Genomic DNA, 11,406 nt, shown 5'->3' with positions numbered 1-11,406 from the left:
CACATATTTTGGGAGAAACCTGGAATAGCAAATGGAGCAACAGAAATGGATGGCAGGGGTTCAAAAACTATTACAAGGAAAAACATAACTGAGAAATGACAACTGTCACATTGAGTATTGATTACAGGCCATGTATTATGTAAAAATGATGAAAAACAGAGGTTCTTCTGGATAAAACAAAATCAGCAGCACCTCCCAATTAGGGATACTCAAGGAAGTAGATCAATCTATATTCCAAAGGGAACTAACTTGATCAGTATAAGGCATCTTCATATGTTCCTATACCTTGCCCTATGGGCACCTGCTACAGACAGGTACAAACAGCTCTGTATGGATGGCACCAACCCTGGAAGAGACAGGTGAATAGTGAGCATGACTGCTAACCGTCTCATCTAGATTGGTCCTAAGGTCTGGAGAGCTGTTCCCTGTCACAGTAGACCTTATCAAGCTAGTTGGACCAATGGGTCTTCATCTGTGATGTGTGTGCACTGTTATGACGCCCTTTGGATGCTAAGCACTTGGAACTCTCCACAGTTTGTCAGTCATTAGCAAATATGAGCAAGTCATCTCTGACATTTGGCTCCAAAGGGAATGGATGCTTCTGCCTGTTGGAAGCCTTTAATTAGTTAAAGCATCCAGCTGAGTGTTGGAAAGGGGAGGAAAATATTATTCCAAAGGGAGATGAAAAGTGGCCTTCTTTACCAGACACGGGGAGTTGTCAACACTCCAGATTTTTGCTCTGCTCAAGAGATATTAGACAAGAATCTTTACTTAGCCTTGGGTTTCAATGGGTGATTTCAATAGGGCAGTATAAGTAAATGGTGGTCAACTGCTTGCATCATTATCACCACCAACCTCTTCATGATGTACATTTATACCATATCTTTTCTCAAAGGAGCTGAAGGCAGGACACATAGTCCTTCTTCATGTTTATCCTCACAGTGACCCTGTGAGGTAGGTTAGGCAGAGAGAGTGTGAGTGATTGGCCCCTGGGAGGCCTAGTGAGCTGGGTCTGGAACAGCTGGGTCTGAAATTGGGTGGAAATTCCTTACTATCTGTGCAGAACATGCAAATGCAAAATATTGTATGATTCAATTTGTCACACATGACGTATTGCCACAATCTTCTTTTCCTGGGACAATTCCTCAGACCTATTTATGCTACAAACATCTATCTATTATTCTCTGTATAGCAGCTTGTCCCTCTCCCCAGCTGGGTGAAGTGAGCCTCCTCCTTTTGGAGAAGTCCAAATCCAAACAGCAAACCTGGCTCCAAACTACACTTCCCCACTAGCCAGACTGGGTCTCAAAGACTCATGAGTTTTGCATTCTAAAGGCTTGAGAGAGATGCCCAGCCACCAAGGGACATTAAGAACAAAATCCCTGGCTCCTCATCGATTGCCTATGTGCAGTAATCAAAAAAGCCTAAATGCTAATTCAATAAGTGTAAGGTATATACAAGGTATCCCTGAGTTGCAAGACTGCTGACTGCATATACAATGGCCACTGAGAGATGGGTCAAGGTTTGTAGGGCTCTGTTGATCTTCATCAAAGTCAGGCTTCCTCATCCTTGGCCCTCCAGATGTTTTTGGCCTACAACTCCCATGATCCCTAGCTAGCAGGACCAGTGGTCAGGGATGATGGGAATTGTAGTTTCAAAACATCTGGAGGGCTGAGTTTGAGGAAGCCTGATCAAAGTTCTCCATGATGAATGGAAGTGTTTTCCTATGTACAAAGCTACTTGCTCTTAGGATCACAGTTCCTGGGTTGGGACTGATAGGAACCATAGTCCAACAATAATTGGAGGGTACCACATTATCCCCTCGTGTACCAGTAGATCTCTGGGTGGTCTGCAGTAGTTTGGCAAAAGTTTGTGATTGCCAGTTTAACAACGGCACTAACAGAAGTACTTGTTTCACTCAAGTTAGGCTGCTGAAATGAAGAAAGGGATGGACTTTTGTGTGAAAGAACTAGTGAGCTCAGTTCTGGGGAATGGAAGCAAATTCCTAGTCTCAGAATGTGCCTGTTCTTCAGTTCAAAGTCTGTATCTTTAGCAGCTGGCACCGTTTGCCACATCTTCAGCTTCTACTGAAAGAAAAAGGGAGAATATTTAGTGTGGTGCCCTCCAGATGTTTTGGACTACAACTCCCATAATCCTTGCTGGGTGGGGCTGATGAGAGTTGCCGTCCAAAACAGCTGGAGGGCACCAGGTTGGGGAAGATGACCTGACAGGATCACAAGGCCCCTGGCTATGTATTCTGTAACTTCCAGAATATATGTATATGTATATGTATATGTATATGTATATGTATATGTATATGTATATGTATATGTATATGTATATGTATATGTATATCTGCATAAGAACAACACTTGCAAGATAAATTGAGCTCGGAGAAATGTGCTTGAGGAAGCGTCTTCCTCCCAGCCACCCCTCCACCCCCTTCCCCGATGCATCCCTTGCAGGCAGCCCCCATCCCTAGGTAGGGGGTGGGTTGCGATCTGGCGACCCCCTTCCCTCGTCCCTCCTCCGGGGAGTGTGGCAGGCGGGGGTGGGGTTTCGCCTGCCCGCTCCTCGCCCGGGAGCCGCCGTCGGCGGGGTGATGTAGCCTGTGTGGGAGGGAATACCCCCGGCTCCAGCATGAAGGCTCCTGTAAAAGATGTGTGAGCAGGCAGCGCGCTACTGCCGGGAGAGCGTCCACAAGCTCCTCCGCAAACAGCAGCCGCAGATCGGGGGGCTGGACGGGCTGCTCCGCTGGATAGTCACCAAGATGAGCGACAAGAGCATCCTGCCCGACCGGGAGCTCCTGCAGGAAGGCCAGGCGGCCGCCGGGCAGGACGGCTGCTTCCCCGAGCAGCGGAAAGGCGCTTCCGTGATCCTGGATGTGAGTTTCCTTCTCGGAGCCGAGAGCTGCAGCCCAGACCCGGGCGGGCGGGTGGCGGGAGACCAGGCAGGCAGGCAAGCAGGGGAAGAGGCGCCCTCGCCCTCCGCCTCGCCCGCAACTGCCCAACAAACCTGGACCTTTTCTCCCCCTCTTCACCTGCTTGAGAAAAAAAAAAGAGATTGATTTCTACTGAAAGGCGCCCTGGTCTTCTTTATGTGGCCAGGCGCCTTGCAGCACGCGAGGTTGGAGGCTTGCAAGTGACCTGGCGAATGGCGTCCCCTTCGCTGCTCTTGCGCGAGGCTCTAGTAGAACCTCCAGGTGCGGGCGCAGTCTACCTTTGCAAAAGCCCAAATCCTTTCATTTCCCCCCGGTTTTTTGGCGGGGGGAAACGGCAAAGGAGGGCTGTGACTTCTCTGCTTGCCAATGAGGGTGTGATCTCTCCCCCACCCCGCTGATTCGCCCCCCGGCTGAATTCCCTAGCAGGTGGTTTTTTTTGTCTCATTGGGTTTAAAATGGGTATATCCCTCCTCACTCCAAACTATATGGGGGAGGGAAGGCAGTTTTGGGTCTGACTCTGGAGGAAACCTGAATTGTGTGTGGGGGGGGTGCGCATCGCATCAAGATTTAAGTCAAGAAGGGGTTTTATTCTGTTCTTCTTAGAGCAAAGGCTTCCAGGTGGGATAGACCGAAGTCCTGAACGGGTGCCCCTGAGCTAGTGCAGACCGTTTTCCCTGCGCCACTGAAGGGTAGCCAACTTTCCCCCTCTCCAAGAGGGCTCCAGGCTGGGATTTTGCAAAGGAAATCATCGCTTTCATCTTCTCCGTGGGGTGGGAGCCTTTCCTGATAAGTGTTTTTGCCTTCCAGGCAGCTGTTAAAAGCAGAGGATCTCTGTCAAGAGGGGGGAAGTTAGCAACCCCAGAGGAAGCGCTTTCAAGGCTGCCCTCATTTAGGCAGGGCTGTGCCGTGGGATCTCTCCCTGGAAGGGCAGGGCAGACGACTCTTGCAGGGTCCCAGTAAGAGACCCGCGCTTGGTTGTTCTCCTGGCATAGCTTTCCCAAGAGAATAAATTCCCCTTAAAAGCAGCCCAGGGGAAAGGCAGTGCAGCCCACTCCAGTTAATGGGCACAGGAAGGGACAGGCTGGCATAGGAGTTGCAATGGCTCTCTGAATTTCACACATACAAACACAATACAAAGTAATTAAGCTGGGGAGCTTTGAGAGATTCCAGTTATGGAAGATGAGGACAGAGGAAAATGTCATACTAACACTTTGTGTTTTATGTCACATCGTGGAGTCTTCGCTGCACTTTGTAGCGCTTTCACCTACATTATCTCAGTAAGTCTTACAACAGCCCTGCAAGGTAGGCTGGCCTCAGATTTTCCCTCATTGCAGGGCTAGAAAATTTTACTGAATTCAGAAGTGCCATGTTGGATGAGCAGACATCGCAGGGAGAAGAGGGGTTTGGAAGAATGAGATTGGTTTGGTTGTGATTGTTATTCCCCTGACCTGGAGAAGAGAAGCATACACCTCCCTCTTTTCAATGCTTGCCATGACTTCTGTGGCAAATGGATGCAGACGTCTGAGTATAGGGTTTATCTTATTACGGTAAAGCAATGGTATGCAACAGAGAGGATTGTAGCTTAGTGGCAGAGCATCTGCCTTGTGTGCAGAAGTTCCCGGGTTCAAACCCTGGCATCTCCAGGTAGGTCTGGGAAAGACTGCTGCCTGAAACCGTGGACTGCCACTTCCAGTCAGTGCAGACAACACTGAGCTAGATAGATTGATGTCTGATAAGGCAGCTTCCTGTGAGCCTTTGCATAAGTGAGGATCTCCGCAGCGTGCCCACAATTGAGAAGGGCATATGATGGGTATACAAGATTTGTTGAAACTTATCTAAATATGCAGCTTATGTGTGTCACCTCAGTGAAGGGGTTTGAAGACTCATATTACCAAATGGGCAGTCCCCTTTGGAAAAAGACAAGAACTGATGTTTTCTATTATTTAATCTTAACAATATGCAAGGTAGATAGGTGCTGATGCTGGCAGTTATAAATGCTGCTTGGTGCTGTTTTCTCTTCCCATCAGCTAAAAAGTTCAATCATCTTTCTGAGAATTCTGAAACAAAATTAGCTCTCTCCTGCCAGAATTCCCCTTCCCCAAAGGGGGAGTGAACCTCAAACTCCTGACATGAGAAAATAACATTAAATTCTGCGGATGAACATGAATGCCTAACTTCCCTGATGCTCTACCATAACTACCATTCTGTATCAAATTGCTTACAAATTAATAGTATTTGTCACACACACCCCTCTCACATACACACAACACAAACACTCTCCAGGACACTACACTGATGAAAAGAAGAATCAGGGGTTTGCTGTAAAAAATGTTAGCAGCCTGGGTTTTTTTCCTGCTCCGTGCTATTGTAGTTCTATTTTTACCTAAGTGCTGTTTTAAGCTAGTGAATCCTTGCAACTTTTAAAATCAATGCTACCTGAAAGATGCCAAATGAAAATCTGCAGAGAGTTTTCTCGGCTTTCGCTAATGCTTAATGTAATATGATGTACCCATAATCTAAGTTCTGAATAGGGATGGAGGGGGAAATGTGATTCAGATCACATTTACCATAACAACAAACCTACCCAATTTGCACTTTTTGAAACAATATGTGAACTCAGCCGTACTTCAAAATTTGTGCTTATCTGGATTTTGCAATGCAGTTCTCCAACCAGCTAATGAGTACAAAAATGCAAATACTAGGGTAAATTGAGCATAAAAGGCATATAACGGTAAGAATGGTATACAAAAATGAATAATGAGGAAAGTTGCTTTGCAAAAATGTGTAGATGTTGTGTATATGGAGAAATTTATACTAAGATACTGGTGAATTTGTATAGAGGTTATTTAAAAACCACATAAAGTGTTATGGAAAATGTGGAGAATGGAACTTAATATTAGAAAATGAGAAACTGAAGGAAAACTGAAATGATTCACCCACCCCTAGTTCTTAGTTAGGCTCAGAACTAGGCAAAGACAGATTGAGGGGTTAGATCTGGTCATTCCCAAGCTGTATGCCAGAGTGTGTACTAGTGAGATTGGAGAGAACCATCAGTACACTATGAGAAAACAAATAAATTGAGTAACCAAAGGCGACGCTCACCAGATCGCCTCCCAATCAACCTTCCGTGAAGGCAAGTAATTTTTGTGGCTTTCTGCATTGGGAAGATTGAATGATCCAATCATGGGACCCAATGCAGAGATGCACCGGAACAAATTAACAAGGAGAGTTCCCACAGTGTCTCTAAGTTATTGCTCTGCATGTGCCTCCTTGCAATTTCTCTCTCCTTCCCACCATCCCTGATATATAAGGGTAAAGGGTTCTTCCATTATTATTATTATTATTATTATTATTATTATTATTATTATTATTATTATTTAAAAAATAGTACATCTTGGGCATTGGGAAATTTGACTTAGATGGAGGAGAAAGCAGTGGTTTGCATAAAAACCACAGGGAAAAATAATTATATAACATCTCTTTCCTTTTTAAAGAGCTTTACAGAATCATATTATGAAAATGAGATATTAATAGTGCCAGCTGGAATTGATAGTTAATGTACCGAGTGTAAATTTAACTCTCCTAAAATTTGTTAATATACTTGACACTTTAATAGCAATATCCTCCCCCCATTTTTTAAAAGGGGGGAATATTATTGGTGAGTGAATCATGCTGGCTCATTTAACACTGTTGTCCATCAAGCAACCCCTATCACAACAACTGATTCATCTGTACTACATTAAGGCAGGCCTAATTAGTGAATACATTTATATCTTCTTCCATGCTACTTGGAATGAAAAACTGGTAGCGCAAAATAACTTAATAACGGCTCCAAATCAAAGCCTCTTGATGAGACAGGCTAATCCAAAATTGGTCACAAGAAAACTTCTTTAAAACAACCACCACCATGTATTAATTTCTCTTCCAGGATTATAAAACACAACAACAAATGGAGCCAAGTTTCCACACACAACCCTGCTGATTTTCAACCTTTCTCTCGAGTACTCCTGCGGTTATCTGTTTGGTCTGGAATACCCCTTGGGAATGCTGTTAATGTGACAGAGAAAACAAACAAGAACCGATTCATTTTGAGATTGAGGACCAGTCTAGCTGTGACGTCACTTGCATGGCTGCATCATGCAATTAAAGTGAACATTTTTAAAAAATGATGTAAACAAGAGCTTGGGGGAAGCCTGATCAGCCTCCATCTTCTGGGTGTGGGGAGAAGGACTTTAATTCTATCTCTCCCTGACACTCTCCCAACAAAAAGCATCTCTCTTAATTTGAATTTCAAGGGAAGCTCTAGCCCTGCCTTTGTCATCTAGTGCCCTCTTGATGCATTAGACTACATCTCCCATCAGCCCCAGCCAACATGGCCTTGCTGGCCAAGGCTGATTAGTCCAAAACATCGGGGGGGGGGGGCACCAGGTTGGTGACTGTCAGGAGCAGGCCAGCGATAAAACACCTGGTGTCAGTGAAATTAACTCTTTATTCAAAGAAACCAAAACAGCGCAGGCCTGGTGATCACAGCAACTCTTCCCAGTGGGTCTTGTCCCAATGAAGGTCCCCGTCTTCCCACCGCTCTCTAAGGTTCCTCTCTTGGGTCCTTCCCCAGCAACCTGAAGCTCCTTCACCTTATCTCTCTTTGCTCCACCCTCTTCATCATTCTCCATGCTCTGGGAGACCAGGGAGGAATGCAGCTTTTCACAGCAGGAAGGGGAGACTCCCTGGTTTCTTCAGCAGCCTCTAATTTTGGACTGCCCTCTTCCTGCTCACTAAGCTCTGTTACTTCTTCAGGTTGTGACACCTCCTCCTCCCAGTCTGCTGCCTTCAGATGTCTTCTCCCTTTGACCACTCATGGTCATCCCATCACCAGTCCCCTGACTCTGAAACTTCCCCCCTTGGGGGTTCTCCAGCTGCTGCCTCCCACCTCTCCTCTGCATCCAGCCAGTCCATAACATCAATGGCTGTTCTAGCTTTGAAATGCAAATGGATTTGCAGATTTTGAAACAATGGATTCAGTGTTAGTCATACTCAAAGTAAATCCATTGAAGTAAGTGGATATGGTTAACATAGTTTTTTTAAAAAAACAAAATTTAGTGGGTCTACTCTCACTAAACAATACTGTACAATACAATACAATACAATACAATACAATACAACACAACAAATGACCCAAAACACAATCGTCCTTTGACATTCACACTTCTCTGAATTTTTCAAAGCAGTTTACCTGCCAAAGTGCTGGCAAAAAAGGCATATATTAGGGTAAGTGTGCACAACAATGCACATATTAGTGAAAATAACACCCCAAAATGCATTGAATTTGGGGAAATTGTCTTACAAGAATTTGTATCTTTGGCAAAACTGCATGCAAACATGTATATTAGGTGATAATAGCAGTAAAATGCTGATGAAATTTTGTGATGACTTAAAAAAACAACAACCCCGCAAATTGATGTGGAGATATCCTATCTCTATTCCAGATGCAGACTAAACTGGAAATAAATTGTAGAAACCTTCAAAAAGAGAACTGTTGTCAGTGGTGCAGTTAGGTAATTTTTGGCTCTGGACTTAATGTACTTACGAGGTACCCCTTTTTAGATGGTAATGGATATCATTTTGCTTACTTCCAAATGTGTCAAGTTAGTCATTCTATGTTTGGGGTTCTTTCCTGCCCATTTTGCTGACATCTGCCCCAAGGTCTTTCCTGATTACACCACTGGCCGTCATATAAAACAGGGTGGAGAATACAGTGTTTGCTGTGTGTTGTTTGCTATACTTTTAACTGAGCATCTTTTAACTGAGCTGCATGCAGAGTCTTGTTTCCTCTAGTCTTGATATGTAACTTTGATACTATGGATTTCCTGTTCCTTGTGTTTTGGCTTCTTGATTACTGAACGATAACCAGTTTCAATTATGAGCTTGTAGTCCGCAATCTGAAAACAGAGCTCATGGGTGTGATCTGACTTCTCTCATGTTGATCAGCCTCCAAAATGAGTTGTGATGCTAAAGTTGATAGCTGCCTTGGCTTGCCCTTCGTGCTTCCTTCGAGCCCTCATTAATAAAGCATTTGTTGTGTAATGTTCTATCGATTTGCCGTTCTGGCCTAATTTCCCCCTTCTGGCTTGCTGCTTCCGCCTTAACTCCTGTAGAAGTTAATTATGATTTTCCTTCAAATTACCTCCTAATTTGTCTGGGATTTCTATTATTTCCCACTCTTGACAAGCTATTCCATTATTGCCAAGATTCCACTTGCTTTGCCCAGCATTTAAGATTAGCTTATTCACATTTTGATTCTAGGTCTTACAGGTTGGGGGGGGGCGTTCATGAAAAACAAAACAGTATGCTCTGCTTTGGGGAGACATAATATGGCTCAGATGTGTTGGCGATGGACTGAACTGCAAGCACAACATGGGGTTATTAACCAACTCTCTCCATATCTATTTAAAATGGCTCAGTTTCAGAGACTGTCAAGCAGATAATTTCATTGAAGGATGCAGTTCCAATAACTGTCCCATACAGTGTAATTAAAAGGTCAGTTTCAGGTCGGTGTCATTGACATCCAGCCATATCACTGCTAATTTGACTTCATTGATGTCATCTTTTGCAAAAGAAGCTATATTTTCCATAGGTGGTTATTACACTGCTTTGATCCTGGAATGATTAAAAAAATTAAGAAAGGACCAAAGGAAGCACATAACATGGAAGATCTGTGCATATAATCTCTCACATTTATGTTAAATGTTAATAGAAGCACCCACCTACTTTAAACGGCCTTGGTCCAGTATACCTGAAGGAGCGTCTCCACCCCCATCGTTCTGCCCAGACACTGAGGTCCAGTGCTGAGGGCCTTCTGGCAGTTCCCTCGCTGCGAGAAGCCAAGTTACAGGGAACCAGACAGAGGGCCTTCTCGGTAGTGGCACCTGCCCTGTGGAACGCCCTCCCACCAGATGTCAAAGAGAAAAACAACTACCAGACTTTTAGAAGACATCTGAAGGCAGCCCTGTTTAGGGAAGCTGTTAATGTTTAATAGACTATTGTATTTTAATATTCTGTTGGAAGCCCCCCCAAAGTGGCTGGGGAAACCCAGCCAGATGGGCGGGGTATAAATATATTATTATTATTATTATTATTATTATTATTATTATTATTATTATTATTATTATTATTCATAGCACTGAGGGGGTGGGGGGAATTTAACCCTTTCCTCTATGGTGCTTTCCCCCACTGAAATCACACACACACACACACACCAAACTGCTATTTGCCCCATTGGAGGGGAAATATATGAGTGTCTATATGTGTGTGTCTGATGGGGAAGGACAGCAGCTTCATGATAGCACATGTACTTTGCACTCAGGTGGTCCCAGGCTCAATACCTTGCATCTCCAGGAAGGGCTAGGAATGTCCCCTGCCTGAAATCCAGAAGAGTTGCTGCCAGCCCGTGCAGACAGTACTGAGCTAGATGGACCAGTGGTCTGACTCAGCATACGACAGCTTCCTAACCATTTTCTTTTTTCTTTTTTAAATAAATTTATTTGGTTTTTCAGATAAAAAATTTACAGTCACATGTCCAACATACAACATAAAAACAAGATTCCAAGGATTCCCTTCTCCCCTTTGTGGGTCCTATTGTTAATCATTTCCTCCTGCTTCTTTTATAATAATCCAAATCTTTTATCTCTACATTGTATCCAAAAATCACCATGAAACTACAAGTGATATTCCAATCCTACTAACGATAGTAACTGTTTACAATGGTCTTTAAGATAAGTTATACATTTCCCCCATTCCTTATTAAAATTTTGGTCTTTCTGATTTCTGGTTCTTCCGGTCATTTTAGCCATTTTGGAATAATCCATCAACTTGATCTCTTTTAAATTGCACAACTCTGGGCAAGTTCTGTTGTGTTTTTTAATGTGTGCAGCACTTATTATTATTATTATTATTATTATTATTATTAGTCAAATGTTTAATAATCATCATCATCATAAAATAAATAAGAGAGAGAGAGAATTTATAGGTTGCGTTATCATCAAGGTTTGTACCTTCTCACTGTTGTAGCCCACAAAAGCCATGGCCTTTCAGATGTTGTTGAATAGACTCCAACTCCCATCAGCCTTAGCCACCTTAGTCAGTGGCCAGAGATGATGGGAGATCTGGAGGGCCACACTCCATCCCTGTCCTAGCCCTGGCCCTGTCGGTGAAATCCAGTGAGTTTACCCACATGGAACTGAGCACCACATCATTCACTCATTGCTTTTGCTTTCTGACCTTGGTGAAGTTACTTTGCTTGACTGTGCTGAGCAGAGCTGAGGAAGCTCCATGTTTCCCTCTGCAGAAGGGGGAGGGAAATGACTTCAGCCTGAGGGCCGCATTCTGTTGCGGAAAGCATGACATTGATAGGCTGGCCAGAGGCAAGAAATGAGTGAGGCAACAGGTACTGTACATTCTAGCTACAG

General features: G+C 44.0%; 1 protein-coding gene across 1 annotated transcript in view; it reads left to right on the top strand.

The window, feature by feature from the left end:
• The first annotated feature begins 2,527 nt into the window (after nt 1-2,527).
• The window catches only part of NECAB2 (N-terminal EF-hand calcium binding protein 2), a 137,813-nt gene continuing 128,934 nt past the window's right edge, over nt 2,528-11,406 (top strand). Inside the window, exon 1 of the mRNA XM_081200860.1 lies at nt 2,528-2,884. Within this exon, the coding sequence (XP_081056986.1) occupies nt 2,660-2,884 (225 nt within the window). The 5' untranslated portion in view covers nt 2,528-2,659. The remainder of the gene's footprint in view (nt 2,885-11,406) is intronic.

The sequence above is a fragment of the Podarcis bocagei genome (assembly GCF_964188305.1).
Source record: "Podarcis bocagei genome assembly, chromosome: 7".
NCBI lineage: Eukaryota > Metazoa > Chordata > Lepidosauria > Squamata > Lacertidae > Podarcis > Podarcis bocagei.
This window is presented reverse-complemented; position numbering and strand designations above follow the sequence as displayed.